Below are 16537 nucleotides of genomic sequence, written 5' to 3'. Positions count from 1 at the left end.
GCTTTACATTTGGCTTCATGGGGTACCTTCAACAAAAGCGCATATCGAAAGGACTTCGACTCACTCAGCTATAAATGGTATGTCTTGCTGTTTAATCTTAGAATGCACCTAACCAGGGAGTTTACCTTAATCTTTAACTCTTAACGTGAGGTCCGACACATCCACATCTCATTTAGTTTAGCTAGTATACCGACAAAGTTGGCAACACTGCCTGCCGCCTAGCAATCCGCTCTCACATCTGTTTATTACCGGTCACCAGTTTTCCATTCTTGTGGTGCTCATTGTGGTTAGCGTTTTACAGTTATTTAGTGGTTGGGAAGTTCCTAGACCCCCACATCAACCCTTTCGTTACAAAATAGCGCCGAACAAGTAGGTGTAGAGTCGCATACTAATGCTTAAAATGGCAAGGGAGGATTTTGTTTGGGTAATTGGAATCGGCTTGGTGCTAGACTAGCTAAAGAAGAGGGCAATACTGAATTGCTTATGCAGAGAAATTTGTCAAAGGGCAGCAAACGTGAGTGGATCAACATATGCTGTTAATGACAAACCAGCACAAGAAGTAATTCCAGCTACAAAAAGGAGGTGCATCACCTGGCCTGTAAGTAAGGGTGTATAAACTCAATTTACTGGTCGTCAGTGTGTAAAACATATGTGCATGATACATTTCCTTACAGCCTGTGATCAGTGTCTAAATGATAATTGTAATGAGTCATCAGAAGAAGACTGTTCAATCAATGAATATTCAGTTTATATTATGAAAACATAACTGTAAGTATTATCTTTTATCTAATGTAATAAAATGTATTATTTCTTCAAATAAGCATTAAATGATTCAATTTCACAGTTCATATGGTTGCCTCTACATTAATTTGTATTAAATAACCCAGTTATTAATATTGTATGTAGCAACATTAACATATCATGGGGATCCGCTGGACCCCACGTTGCCACTTGTGTAAAGTAACGCCTCTTTAAGAAACGGAGGTTAACTGTACACAATCAGCTTACTCCAGTATACTGAAAAAAAAGTCGCGGTTGTGAAGTTTTGTTGAAAAATAACACGTTTCGCCGTGGTTAGACATCTTCAGATTATGTAAAACTGTGAAATGGACTTCATTGCGCCGGCTACTAAATTTCTACGTCAACCACACACATATATAAAACAACTGTTACAGCAATAGGAGCAGTAAACGAAAATAATCTTGCAATGGTAACTGTTTTATTTTCAATATAACGCACAAAAACCATTGTGTGTATCAATCAGCATAACGACGGAGTGGACTGAATGGTACAACTTAGTCCAGTTAGTGTGTGACGAGGGCGGTGTACACAGCCCGATACTTGTAACGTGTGGCCACAGTCTACTTAATAAAAGTTACATGTTGTGTAGCAGAATCTGTGAATTTATCTTATTGTTTGGTGGTGTAACACATTGTAGTTCCACAGTTCTGAAGACGCTCGCGTTGGTCGAATGACTCACGTAAATTAAAGAAAAAGTTACATCCGACTTGGGGGGCGGCTGTAAAATTTTAGCTGCATCTACATCTACATACATTCTCCACAATCCACCATACGGTGCGTGGCGGAGGGTACCTCGTACCACAACTAACATTTACTCTCCCTGTTCCACTCCCAAACAGAACGAGGGAAAAATGACTGCCTATATGCCTCTGTACGAGCCCTAATCTCTCTTATCTTATCTTTGTGGTCTTTCCACGAAATGTAAGTTAGCGGCAGAGTACTGCACTCAGCCTCAAATGCTGGTTCTCTAAATTTCCTCAGTAGCGATTCACAAAAAGAACGCCTCCTTTCCTCTAGAGACTCCCACCCGAGTTCCTGAAGCATTTCCGTAACACTCGCATGATGATCAAACCTACCAGTAACAAATCTAGCAGCCCGACTCTGAATTGCTTCTATGTCCTCCCTCAATCCGAAATGATAGGGATCCCAAACGCTCGAGCAGTACTCAAGAATAGGTCGTATTAGTGTTTTACAGGCGATCTCTTTACAGATGAACCACGACTATCCACCTTCTCCGCAACTGCCATTACATGCTTGTCCCACTTCATATCGCTCTGAAATGTTACGTCCAAATATTTAATCGACGCGACTGTGTCAAGCGCTGCACTATTAATGGCGTTTTCAAACATTACGGTATTCTTTTTTTTCTATTCATCTGCATTAATTTACATTTATCTATATTTAGAGTTAGCTGCCATTCTTTACACCAATCACAAATCCTGTCCAAGTCATCTTGTATCCTCCTACAGTCACTCAACAACGACACCTTCCCGTACACCACAGCATCATTAGCAAACAGCCTCACATTGCTATCCACCCTATCCAAAAGATCATTTATGTAGATAGAAGACAACAGCGGACCTACCACACTTACCTGGGGCGCTCCAGATGAAAGCCTCACCTCCGATGAAGACTCACCATCGAGGACAACGTACTGGGTTCTATTACTTAAGAAGTCTTCGAGCCACTCACATACTTGGGAAGCAATCCCGTATGCTCGTACCTTAGTTAGGAGTCTGCAGTGGGGCACCGAGTCAAACGCTTTCCGGAAGTCGAGGAATAGGGCATCCGTGTGATACCCTTCATCCATGGTTCGCAAGATATCATGTAAAAAGGGCGAGTTGCGTTTCGCAGTAGCGATGCTTTCTAAAGCCGTGCTGATGCATGGCCAGCAACTTCTGTCTCAAGGAAATTCATTATATTCAAACTGAGAAAATGTTCGAGAATCCAGCAACAAACCGATGTTAAGGATATTGGTCTGTAATTTTGAGGATCCGTCCTTCTACCCTTCTTATATACAGGCGTCACCTGCGCTTTTTTCCAGTCGCTCGGGACTTTACGTTGGGCAAGAGATTCGCGATAAATGCAAGCTAAGTAAGGAGCCAGTGCAGTAGAGTACTCTCTGTAAAACCGAATTGGAATCCCATCAGGACCTGGCGATTTATTTATTTTCAGTCCATTCAGCTGCTTCACAATCCGAGGGATGTCTATCACTATGTCCTCCATACGGGAATCTGTACGAGACTCAAACGGCGGTACGTTTATACGATCCTCCTGCGTGAAAGATTTCTCAAATACTGTTGTTGTTGTTGTTGTTGTGGTCTTCAGTCCTGAGACTGGTTTGATGCAGCTCTCCATGCTATTCTATCCTGTGCAAGCTTTTTCATCTCCCAGTACCTACTGCAACTTACATCCTTCTGAATCTGCTTAGTGTATTCATCTCTTGGTCTCCCTCTACGATTTTTACCCTCCACGCTGCCCTCCAGTACTACATTGGTGATCCCTTGATGCCTCAGAACATGTCCTACCAACCGATCCCTTCTTCTGGTCAAGTTGTGCCACAAACTTCTCTTCTCCCCAACCCTATTCAATACTTCCTCATTAGTTATGTGATTTACCCATCTAATCTTCAGCATTCTTCTGTAGCACCACATTTCGAAAGCTTCTATTCTCTTCTTGTCCAAACTATTTATCGTCCATGTTTCACTTCCATACATGGCTACACTCCATACGAATTCTTTCAGAAATGACCTCCTGACACTTAAATCAATACTGGATGTTAACAAATTTCTCTTCTTCAGAAACGCTTTCCTTGCCATTGCCAGCCTACATTTTATATCCTCTCTACTTCGACCATCATCAGTTATTTTGCTCCCCAAATAGCAAAACTCCTTTACTACTTTAAGTGTCTCATTTCCTAATCTAATTCCCTCAGCATCACCCGACTTAATTCGACTACATTCCATTATCCTTGTTTTGCTTTTGTTGATGTTCATCTTATATCCTCCTTTCAAGACACTGTCCATTCCATTCAACTGCTCTTCCAAGTCCTTTGCTGTCTCTGACAGAATTACAATGTCATCGGCGAACCTCAAAGTTTTTATTTCTTCTCCATGAATTTTAATACCTACTCCGAATTTTTCTTTTGTTTCCTTTACTGCTTGCTCAATATACAGATTGAACAACATCGGGGAGAGGCTACAACCCTGTCTTACTCCCTTCCCAACCACTGCTTCCCTCTGATGTCCCTCGATTCTTATAACTGCCATCTGGTTTCTGTACAAATTGTAAATAGCCTTTCGCTCCCTGTATTTTACCCCTGCCACCTTTAGAATTTGAAAGAGAGTATTCCAGTCAACATTGTCAAAAGCTTTCTCTAAGTCTACAAATGCTAGAAACGTAGGTTTGCCTTTCCTTAATCTTTCTTCTAAGATAAGTCGTAAGGTCAGTATTGCCTCACGTGTTCCAGTGTTTCTACGGAATCCAAACTGATCTTCCCCGAGGTTGGCTTCTACTAGTTTTTCCATTCGTCTGTAAAGAATTCGTGTTAGTATTTTGCAGCTGTGACTTATTAAACTGATAGTTCGGTAATTTTCACATCTGTCAACACCTGCTTTCTTTGGGATTGGAATTATTATATTCTTCTTTAAGTCTGAGGGTATTTCGCCTGTTTCATACATCTTGCTACCAGATGGTAGAGTTTTGTCAGGACTGGCTCTCCCACGGCCGTCAGTAGTTCCAATGGAATATTGTCTACTCCGGGGGCCTTGTTTCGACTCAGGTCTTTCAGTGCTCTGTCAAACTCTTCACGCAGTATCGTATCTCCCATTTCATCTTCATCTACATCCTGTTCCATTTCCATAATATTGTCCTCAAGTACATCGCCCTTGTATAGACCCTCTATATGCTCCTTCCACCTTTCTGCTTTCCCTTCTTTGCTTGGAAGTGGGTTTCCATCTGAGCTCTTGATATTCATACAAGTCGTTCTCTTATCTCCAAAGGTCTCTTTAATTTTCCTGTAGGCGGTATCTATCTTACCCCTAGTGAGATAGGCCTCTACATCCTTACATTTGTCCTCTAGCCATCCCTGCTTAGCCATTTTGCACATCCTGTCGATCTCATTTTTGAGACGTTTGTATTCCTTTTTGCCTGCTTCACTTACTGCATTTTTATATTTTCTCCTTTCATCAATTAAATTCAATAAAATCAATATTCTCAGATACTAAATTTAAAATTTCAGCTTTCGTTTTGCTGTCTGCCGTTGCCAGGCCAGACTGTTCAGTGAGTGACTGATGGAAGCCTTCGCTGCTTCAAATTGTTAACAAAAGTGCTGTTGCACTGCGTGGCTCCTTGCAGTGAGTTCGGCGCCCACAGTGGTCGCTGCGCTCACGTCTTCTGAGTTGAGTCGCGCCGCGCGCCTGCCGTGCCTCCAGCTGACCGGCCGCACTTGATCCCAGTCCGCGTCCCGCGCTCCCATTTGGCTCCATTTAGCGAGGGCGCGCCTGATTGACGTCAGTGGGTACGCGGTGGTCAGTGGCAGTCAGAGACTGCGGCGCGTGCAGGCGGCAGGCGGCAGGCGCAGCGGGTGTCCAGCTAGCGAGCGCGCCCCCCAGCCATGTCTTCCGGGACCCCCCTGTGTGGCCTGCTCTACTCCAGGCCCGTGGTCGCCGGGCGCAACCGGAAGCTGGCGGCGCGCGCCGACCTCGTCTGGGTGAGTGCCCGCCCCGGTAACAGTGTTACCCTCTCCCTGCTGGGGACTCCAACTTGCCAAGCGCGTCACTCACTGCCGGCGTACGGTGGGGGGACACTTTTCCTGCTTACCTGCTGCGCGTGTGCACAGTACACGGGAAGGAAAGATGTCGCTACACCTATATACGTTGTGCGGCTACAAAATAACGAGATTGATGCTGTCACAGAGTGAGTACGCGTGCGCCAAAGATGAATCGACCAGTAGCTGTGAAGCGTGAAGCCTTCTGATTCGAAGGCGGCGTCTCTGGCGTTCGTAGAAAAATCGCTGTGGCCGTGGCCTTCGTTTATGTAACAGTTGTTGCTATGTTTCGGGGAAAAATGATAAGTGTAATAGTAGAGCAACGAATTGTCGTGAAGTTTCACATGAAACCTGAAAAAAAAAAAAACTGCTACTGAAACCTATCTTTTACGAAGTGAATCGCGAAGACTTCATCACATACGCGAGTTATTGAGTGGTTCAAGCGTTTCCAAGATGGCCGACAAGATGTTGAAGATGGCCCGCGCCCATGACGCCCTTCAATATCAAAAACGGATGAAAATATCGAAAAAGTACGAACTTCAGCATGCTGGAGTAGTCTTGGATCAGCAACTTCTGTTAATCAGCAGCCGGCCGGGGTGGCCGAGCAGTTCTAGGCACTACAGTCTGGAGCCGCCCGACCGCTACGGTCGCAGGTTCGAATCCTGCCTCGGGCATGGATGTGTGTGTTGTCCTTAGGTTACTTAGGTTTAAGTAGTTCTAAGTTCTAGGGGACTGATGACCTCAGATGTCCCACAGTGCTCAGAGCCATTTGAACCATTTTTTTGTTAATCAGCAGAACGAAAAACCGGGCCAAAGTTACAATTTTCTTTTTAATTCTTCATTCACTCGATGTCTAGTTTCTGGCTGAGTCCCATTTTCAAATCGTCGCAACATAGTCGAAAGTGGCATTTCCGAAGATGTCAAAAATGTGCAATAAACAGTTACACTGCATACAGGTAACTGTGTCAACTGTAGACGTTGTAACTGTTTATTGCACATTTTTGACATCTTCGGAAATGCCACTTTCGACTATGTTGCGATGATCTGAAAATGGGTTTCGGTCCTAAACTAATCGTATAGTGAACAAAGAGTTTTAAAAAAATTGCAACTTTGGACTGATTTTTCGTTCTACTGATGGAAACAGTAGGTAATCTGATTCGATATGACCATCGGTTGAGTGTTTGATCGATTACTGCAACTGTAGGAATTGACAAAGAGTGCTAAGGAAAATTGTACATAACCAGTTTAACTTGAGAATGTGTGTGGTACTATTGCCGAAAATTCTCATGATGGAACAAAAAGTAGCTTGTGAAAATTTTGGTACTGACACTTTGAATACTATTGAAAACGATCCTAATTTCTTGGAAAGAGTGGTAGCATGTGACGATTCCTAGTTTTTCAATTACGATCCAGAAACTAAGCACCATTTCATGCACTGGAAAGGCCCAACTTCACCGAGAGCGAAAACATCTCGAATGAGCAAATTAAGATTTAAAGTGATGATGACTGCTTTTTCCGTTATGTACCTTCACTGGATTCCTGCTGATCAAAATATTAATCAACATTACTACCTTATAAGTCTTCCTCCGCCCCGTGACAAAATAAGAAAAAAAGCCCCGAATTTTGGAAGAGCAAATCGTGGGTTCCGCATCAAGACAACCCATCGACTCTTTCTGCATTGTCTATTTCCAGTGAAGTACAGCATCGCAGTTTAGAACACACATCTTATTCGCCTCATCTATCACCCTGTGACTTTTACCTATTCCCCAAGTTCAAATATGCATTAAAAGGAACAAAATTCCCGGTCGTTGAAGCAGTGAAATACAAAGCGGCACGCATCACACTGTTTTGTTTGTAACAATAGATGGGTGGCGGGGAAGGGGGGGGGGGGAGTGAATTGGAGGCGACAATAACTAGATACGTGTGCTTTTGAAATAAAATGTTTCACAAAAACGCCTCTTATAAGTCTGAATTACTGTCACTTAACTGTGGGTGCCATTATGCGAAGTGTGTGTCGAAGAAACCTGTATGTTTCTTCACTAGTGTTGGCCCCGGGATCTGGAAACACCCAGAGTAGGATTTTCACGACGCGCAGCGCCTTTCGTCCACATCTGCATGACTATTCTGCGGATGACACTTCATTGTTTTGTCGAAGAGTCATAGAACCACTTGTAGACTATTTCTCGACCGTTCGACTCTGGAAGGGCACGTGGGAAGAACGAAGACCTAAGTCTTTTCGTGCTTGCTGTGATTTCTTTTATTTTATTATGACGATCCTTTCTCCCTTTGTAGGAGGGAATCAACAAAAAGAATTTGCATTCGTTGGTGACAGTTGTTTTAAATTTCGTGAAAAGATCTCGCCGCTACGAGAAACGCCTTTGATTTAATGCTATACCATTTCGCTTATTATGTCTGTGACACACTCTATCCTATTTCGTGATAATACGAAACGAACTGCTCTTCTTTGAAAACTCCTTGCCATCACCATCGATTTTAAAGCGCTGCAACAGACTGGATGCTATTGCTTTCCATGCCACCTTTATTCTGGTCGGTCAACGTTTTCGATATTCGGCGTGCAGAAATCTTGGAATAGCTCAGTTTTCAGTAACAGCCATCACCCTACCTTCACCGACGATAACTGGCGACACAATTCATATTTCGTCACGGATGGTTTCATTGACAGCCAATAAATAGAACGTAGAATTCGGTTCGCCTTCCCCAAAATTTTCTGTGCGATGATTCCAATTTAAGATGTTCGTCATTGTAACCCCCAAAGTATTTATTTGAATCGACAACCTTTAAATTTGTGTGATTTATCGTGTAACCGAAATTTGATAGTATTTTTTTAGTACTTACGTGGACGATTTTACACTTTTCATTCTAAAGTTTCCCTCTCAAGTTCCCGGAGCATTTCCGTGATGCTTTCGCAATGCCTCATCAAGCCGGGGACGAATCTTGCAGCTGTTCTTCGCATCTCTACCTCTTCTGTTAACACAACTTAATGTGGGTCGCAGACCGACCAACAACACTCATGGACTGGCCGAACAAGCGGTTTGTATATGACTTGTTTAGTGGGTGAGCTACACTTCCTTCTGGTATCTCCATCTCACCATAACAAGAGTTACGTAGGGTTTCACCTTAAATCACTGCTTACTGAAAATCCTAGACTAACATACTAATTTTAGTTATTGATCGCCATGGGCCGAGTCGACCAGTTGCGGATGATTTTCGCTTATTCAAATGTATTAGATTTATTTTTGTTGAGGATCAGCTGTCGGCTACGTCATTTGTACTTCGTAACTGTTGCGTAGCAACTTGTACTCAGGATATAAATGTGTCGTCTGCGAAGAACCTCAGAGACCTTAAAACGTTGTGTGCCAGGTAAACCGTAGCAGTGCTGTATTATACCAACATTTACTCCTCTGATCAGCGCACTGGCTTTGCTATTGTAGTGTTGGGCAGTTGGATGTGAACAGCGCGTAACGTTGCGCAGGTGGAGGTGAGCCGCCAGCAGTGGTGGATGTGGGGAGAGAGATGGCAGAATTTTGAGAGCGGACGATATGGACGTGTGTCATCAGAAAGAGTAAATTTGTAATACTGGATATCATGAACATATGATGACTTTTGAACATTATTAAGGTAAATACATTGTTTGTTCTCTATCAAAATCTTTCATTTGCTAAGTATGCCTATCAGTAGTTAGTGCCTTCAGTAGTTACAATCTTTTATTTAGCTGGCAGTATTGGCGCTCGCTGTATTGCAGTAGTTCCAGTAACGAAGATTTTTGTGAGGCAAGTGATTCATGAAAGGTATAGGTTATTGTTAGTCAGGGCCATTCTTTTGTAGGGAGTATTGAAAGTCAGATTGCGTTGCACTAAAAAAGTATTGCGTGTCAGTGTTGATCAGAATAAGTAAAGAGAGAAATGTCTGAGTACGTTCAGGTTTGCTCAGCTGTTTGAAAATCAAATAACGCAGAAGTTTACCAGCACAGTCATTTATAATTTTCAAAAGGGGGTGTTTCAATCCTTGTCCATCATCGCGGGAGACTGTAACATCGTCACGGAATCAGACTGTATATTTTCTGCTGGTCGTTTGTATGGGCGAATAACGGCAACTGTCGCTAGCTCCTAGCTGATATATGCTGGGTTTCTGCTGTTGAAAATAGCGCATGCCAGGGTACGCGAAAATTCCTAGACGCCACATTAATAACACTTCACTGACTGCTGTATTTGTGGAGTATAATTTGTAGGAGCAGAGAGGTGCAGAAGCCTCTGGTGCAGCATTTAAAACGACCAGCAAGTAGGCCTGGCGTATCGAGTTACCCGGACACGCTGTGGCGCTGGGAATGTCGTCTGGTCGGCGATGTCTTAACCTGCACCAACCTGTGTCCTTCCGAGACAGGTTTTTCGTGTGGGGCGACGCGGCTTCTCCCACGTATCGTATCGCAGCGCTCATCAGACTGGCTGGCGCGGCGCCTGCAGGGAACAGGTTGTGCTGGACGCGAGGTGGGGGAGTGTCCGTCCGCGCCACTTCCCGCTGCTGTGGCCCAGAGACGCAGTTCTGCTGCGGCGCCCTCCAGGCGCTCTAGCTGGTCACCACACTGCGCGGCTGGGGTACTCCTGGTCGCCGAGCGTGTGACTTTCTCCTGCCTGCAGAGTCTTGCTCTTTATACCGTCCGCCATATCTACTCCTACGTGGCAGAGGGTACTTAGGTATCACATACTAATATTGCTTCCATTTCCAATCACGTATGGAGCGCGGGAATAAAGACGGCTTAAATACCTCTTCAATTTTGCCTTCATGATATGCGGGGGGAACAAAGAATGTTTCTACATTTTGCAATTAATAGTGGTTGTTGAAATTTTGTATGTAGATTTTCAAGGGATAATTTGTCGTTATCCTTAAGAGTTCACAAATAAAGGCTTTTCAAGATTTCTGTAACGCTCCTCTGTGGCTCAAACTTGTCACCATTTGTGCCGCCTTTCTTTGTATATGTTTAATATCCCCTGTTCGTCATAACTAGTGAACTACCGAGTTTTAAAAGAATCGAACTCCCAAGTACAAAGCAGCTTCATACGACTGATTACATTATGAGTGAGTCAGTGCCTTAAATATTTGACGTTAAGCATGTAAGACAGAAAAAGTTTAAAAAAGGTCTGGCATTATGTGTAAATTATATTACAAGTCAGTAAGTGCTCTCAGTTTCAAATAATGGATGAATATATTCTGAGAAATTTGCACAGCTGTGACATACACTGACTCAAGCCATAGACATACATCTAACTGGAGTTCTTGTCTTACTGTATTAAACCTTTAACGTAGGATTATCCATCTCTGTCCATCATCTCCTCCTAAACCACTGGACTGATTTCAACCAAATTTTTTGCACATACTGCTTGCCACATTCCTTATTTGAGAATCAGTATTGAGGGGGGTAGAGGTAACCTGCTATCTTCCATAGGAGAAGGGATAAGGGCAAAGAAAGTGTTTTGTACCCCTGACAAGTAGGCTGCCTTGTGTGATAACATGCTGTGCAGCTAGTATCAGTATGTCTTGCAGGGGCTACAATTGTGGATGGACACAGCTGAACAGAGACAACTGGGGCGAAGGGGGGGGGGGGCAGGAGATGGATAGTGAGTGAGGGGCCAGGATGACGTGGACAGAGAAAAGGGGGAGGAGGAGATGGACAGAGTGGGGGAGGAGATTATGAACTGTATGAACTGAGAGAGGGAGAGGAGGGGATGAAGAGAGAGGGGGGAGAGGACGAGATGGACAGAGTGGGAAGGGGGAGAGGCACAGAGAGAGTGAGGAGAGGGAGATCCACACAGTGTGCAGGACACAGAGAAGGGAGTGGAGGAAATGAACAGAGAGAAGGGAAAGGGGGTGTAGCGAGAGGGGGAAGAGAATGAGATGTACTGAGAGAGAGGGGACGTGGAGATACACACAGTTTGGAGAAGAACATAAGAGAAGGAGGTGGAAGAAATGAACAGAGAGAGGGGAGGAGATAGGATATGGGCAGAGGGGGAGGGAGGCGATAATGGCAAAGGCAGGGGAGAGGAGAAGATCGACAAATAGAAGTGGGAGAATGAGATGAACGAAAGAACGTTGTGAGGCAGGAGAAAGAGAGGGGGGAGGGAGAAGGAGATGGGCGCAATATACATGGTGTCCATAATTAAAGTTCCAGTTTCAAAATACTGTAGAAAGAAAACCATTGGTCAGAATGACGTCAAATTTGAACAGCGTATTATGACGCTGGGGGAAACGTCGTAGAATAAAAAGAATTAGTGTAAGTTTTACCAATATGTGGCACTGTTAACGTCTTAATGTAAATGTGGTCGACTACAAATGACAGGAGAATCTCAACACGATGGCTGTGGTTAGAGTTACACAGTACACCATGAGTACTCGCCAATGTGCATGATTACACAAGCTGAGCAGTCAAAGTATGTGGCACTGTTTGTCAGGTAATCTATCCGCTACAGGAAAGTGGTTCCACATCTGTCGGGAAAAATTGGTTTTTAATTGTCCTGGGGCTAAAAACCGCATATAAAGCAAAATGGGACCGGTTTCTAACTTTCGTGAGACTGCCGCAATACACGTTCAATCCGCTGTCCACAGTTTTCTGCCGCAAGTTGAAATCAACAAAAAGCTCGTTCGACAACAGATCGGAGTTTCGCGGGGGTCACGTTCAGAATGCGGTGCGCAAAGCGTGCCTTGAATTCAGCTACGTTCGTAACTGGCACACTAAACACATCATCTTTCACACAGCCCCACAGCCAGAAATCAGGCGGATTAAGATCAGGTGATCCGGACGGCGAGGCTGTAGAGAACTGACGGCTGATAATTGTAGCATTTCGGAAATTCCTCTGCAGCAGCCGCTTAACTGCCTGTGTAATGTGTGGGTCAGAGCCATGATGCATAAAAATGATCCTACCCACACATACAGGCTGTTGAAGTATCGGAATGACGCTGGTCCGCAAAAGACACTCATAGGGTGACGGTACAGGTAACAAGATCCGCAGGACTCACCTCCCCGGAAATATACGGCCCTACGACAAACGATGCCACCAACCGGCACCACACACGCACCTCTGCAGAATGAAGTAATACCGGTTGATGTGCGTACGTGCGTGTCCATATTCTGCAGTTCTGCGTGTTGAAATGTCCGTGGTGATAAAATTAGCCTTCTTCTGTCCACAGAATGTTCCATGGCCATTGATTGTTCACTTCCATGAGAGCAAGAAATTGCAGAACAAATGTTTGTCTTTCTGGCAGGTCAGCAGGTAACAACTCCTGATCATGGATGATCTTATATAGATAGCAATGCAGGGTGTTTCTTGGGATTTTATGCACCATGCTCACAGGTATGTCCAACGTTCAGGCAATTTCCCGTGCACCGCTTGTTTGCAGACCATCGCTACAGCGCTGTGGCCACGTCTTGAGCTGACGCCGTATCAACTGCTTTCGTTCCTCTGCTACACTGTACTTCAGAAGAACCTGTCTTTTCACATTTTGTAATTATTTTCTCCAGACTCTTAGCAGACATCGAACCAATGCCTTTTTTCATACCCTTGAGTATCCGGAACTTCTGCAGGGCTCCTGGCGCAAAGAAAAGAGCTTTACCTTCGTATAGACAGTCGTGTTGAGTGTCTCGGACGTTAACTGTCTTAGATTGTTTGCAGATGACGCTGTCATTTACCGTTTCGTAAAGTCATCAGATGACCAAAACGAATTGCATAATGATTTAGATAAGATATCTGTATGCTGCGAAAAGTGGCAATTGACCCTGAATAATGAGAAGTGTGAAGTTGTTCGCATGAGTACTAAAAGAAATCCGGTAAATTTCGATTATGTGGCAAGTCATACAAATCTGAAGGCTGTAAATTCAACTAAATACTTAGGGATTACAATTACAATAACATAAACTGGAACGATCACATAGATAATATTGTGGGTGGAGCAAACCAAAGACTGCGATTCATTGGCAGAACACTTAGAAGGTGCAACAGATCTACTAAAGAGACTGCTTACACCACGCTTGTCCGCTCTGTACTGGAGTATTGCTGTGCCGTGTGGGACCCGCATCATGTGGGACTGTCGGATGACATCGTAAAAGTACAAAGAAGGGCAGCTCGTTTTGTATTATCGCGAAACAGGGGAAGTAGTGCCACAGACATGATACGTGAATTGGAGTGGCAATCATTAAAACAAAGGGATCTTCTCGTGAAATTTCAATCACCAGTTTTCTCCTCCGATTGCGAAAACATTCTGTTGGGTCACATCTTTATAGGGAGAAATGATCACTACGATAAAATAAGAGAAATCAGTGCTCCTACAGAAAAATTTGAGTGCTCGTTTTTCACGCGCGCCGTTCGAGAGAGGAACGGTAGAGACACAACTTGAAGGTGGTTCATTGAACCCTCCGCCAGGCACTTTATCGTGAATAGCAGAGTAATCACGTAGATGAGGAACAGCCCTGTGCCGCGCGTCTGTTATTGTGCACATTCTTATGCTTACAGCGCCATCTGTTGGTCAGTTTTTTTGAGTGCTTTCCGACGTTTCCCCCTGCGTCAATAATATGCTGTTCAAATTTGACCTCGTTCTGAGCAGTGGTTCTCTTTCTGCGGCGTTTTCAAACTGGAACTTCATTATAGACACCCTGTATGTGTCAAACAGGTACGCGGGCAAAGCCATGGGGAAAGGCTAGTAAGTACATAATGACACCATTTTAAATTTTCAAATTCGTTCAGTAATATTCCGGCTGGGACCTCATTACATTGGTGATGAACCCCGCTGACCAAGGAGGACGTGTCTGAAGACGCCATGGCCAGCGGTGGGACATCAACTGATTGTCGCCCGAGAATCAGAAGTGACGGTCTGGGGTGCCATTGTTGTTTACAGCAGCACCCCTTTAGTTGTCATATGCAGCACTCTTGCAGCAGAGTGGTACGTGGACGACACTCTACGCCCCGTTTTCTTGCACATCCTGGGGTTAGATATCAGCAAGATAATGCCCGCCTGCACACTGAGGGAGTTTCCACTGCCTGTCTTCTTGCTTGCCAATCCTACCTTGGCCAGCAAGGTCACTGGATCTCGTCCCAATTGAGAACACGTGGAGCATTATGCGCAGGGCCCTCCAGCCAGCTAGAGAATTTGACGATCCAAGGCGCCAATTGGACAGAATTTGGCGCCGTATTTCTCAGCCGCACATCCAACAACTGTGTCAATCAATGTCAAGCCGAATAACAGAAGTTGACCAACGCGTTACTGACTTCCTCAATATGTGAAACTCTTTATCTTGGACAAATCATCCAATCTTTCTGAAACAGTAATAATTTGTTTTTGTGTTCATGGACATGTCATCCACCGATTTTCTGTTCGGATAATTTTTTTTCTTAGAATGCATACGAATGCGTATGAATGGTTTTTAACTGTCGATCACTATTTACAGGGTTATTCACAAATATCTGCAAAAAATGGTTCAAATGGCTCTAAGCACTATGGGACTTAACATCTGAGGTCATCAGTCCCCTAGACTTAGAACTACTTAAACCTAACTAACCTAAGGACATCACATACATCCATGCCAGAGGCAGGATTCAAATACCTGCAGATTTCAGAACACGACTGTTGAAAAAATACCAAGACGTGCAGTAAACGGACACTCATCATTGGATAGAGCATGTCACTATATTTGTAACTCACATTATAGGTGCTTCATGTTGGCGCTGTTTGTGAACCGGCAATCGTGAATCCGTGCGTGCAATTCGTTGACACGAACTGCCCCGTACGACTCGATAGCAGCCCACTTCGCATATTTCTGGCGTTCGCCGAGGTAGTGTTATAGGCCGTCTGCTGTTCCTTACTTAATATCAACGATTTAGGAGCAGTTGTTTCCAAATGATGCTATCGTTTATCGTCTAGAAAACTCATAAGAAGATCAAAAAAATGGTACGAAAATTGTCAATTGACCGTAAATAATGAAAAGTGTGAGGTCATCCACGTGAGTGCTAAAAGGAACCCGTTAAACTTCGGTTACACGATATATCAGACTCTGAAGGCCGTAAATTCACCTAAATACCTAGTAATTACAATTACGAACAAGTTAATTTGGAAATAACACACAGGAAATGTTGTGGAAAAGGCAAGACAAAGACTGCGTTTTAGTGATAGAACATTTAAAAATGTAACAGATGTACTGAAGAGACTGCAATCACTACGCTTGTCCGTCCTCTTTTGGAATGCTGTTGCGCGGTCTGGGATCCTTACCAGATAGGGTTAACGGAGTACATCGAGAAAGTCCGAAGAAGAGAAGCATGTTTTGTATTATCGCGAAATAGGGGAGACAGAGTGTCACTGACATCATACAGGGTTCGTGGTGGACTTCATTAAAACAAAGGCGTTTTTCGTTGGCGGCGGGATCTTCTCACGAAATTTCAATCACCAACTTTCTCCTCCGAATGCGAAAATACTTTGTTGACGCCGACCTACATAGGGAGAAACGATCATCGTAATAAAATAATGGAAATCAGAGTTCGCACGGAAAGGCGTAGGTGTTCGATTCTTTGGTACGCGCTGTTAGGAGATTGCTGTAATAGAGAATTATTGTGAAGGTGGTTCGATGAAGACTCTGCCAATCACTTAGGTGTGATTTGCAGAGTAGATCTAGACGTAGTCTGAAATTGTGTGGGTTTGTTCACTTACCCTTCTCATCCACAGTAGTCACCGAGTGAGGTGGCGCAGTGGTTAGCACACTGGACTCGCATTCGGGAAGAAGACGGTTCAATTCCGCGTCCGGCCATCCTGATTTAGGTTTTCCGTCATTTCCCTAAATCGCTTCAGGCAATTGCAGGGGTGGTTCCTTTGATAGGGCACGGCTGACTTCCCTTTCCCATCCTTACCTAATGCTATGAGACCGATGACCTCGCTGTTTGGTCTCTTCCACCAAATCAACCAACCACCTTTTTT

At 44.1% G+C, this 16537-nt stretch overlaps 1 protein-coding gene across 2 annotated transcripts in view; it reads left to right on the top strand.

Annotated features, from left to right (window-relative positions):
• Window positions 1-16537, top strand: part of LOC124711241 (TBC1 domain family member 4) — a 485094-nt gene that overhangs the window by 34214 nt on the left and 434343 nt on the right. Inside the window, exon 1 of one of the 2 annotated variants that reach the window (XM_047241201.1) lies at window positions 5411-5512. The exons of the other annotated variant lie outside the window; for it this stretch is intronic. Coding sequence (XP_047097157.1) covers window positions 5417-5512 — 96 coding nt within the window. The 5' untranslated portion in view covers window positions 5411-5416. Of the gene's footprint in view, window positions 1-5410; window positions 5513-16537 lie in introns of those variants that run through there. 2 annotated transcript variants of the gene reach the window in all.

Source organism: Schistocerca piceifrons, chromosome 8, assembly GCF_021461385.2.
Source record: "Schistocerca piceifrons isolate TAMUIC-IGC-003096 chromosome 8, iqSchPice1.1, whole genome shotgun sequence".
Lineage (NCBI taxonomy): Eukaryota > Metazoa > Arthropoda > Insecta > Orthoptera > Acrididae > Schistocerca > Schistocerca piceifrons.
The sequence above is the reverse complement of the archived record's forward strand: the minus strand, read 5'-3'. Positions and strand labels throughout refer to the sequence as shown.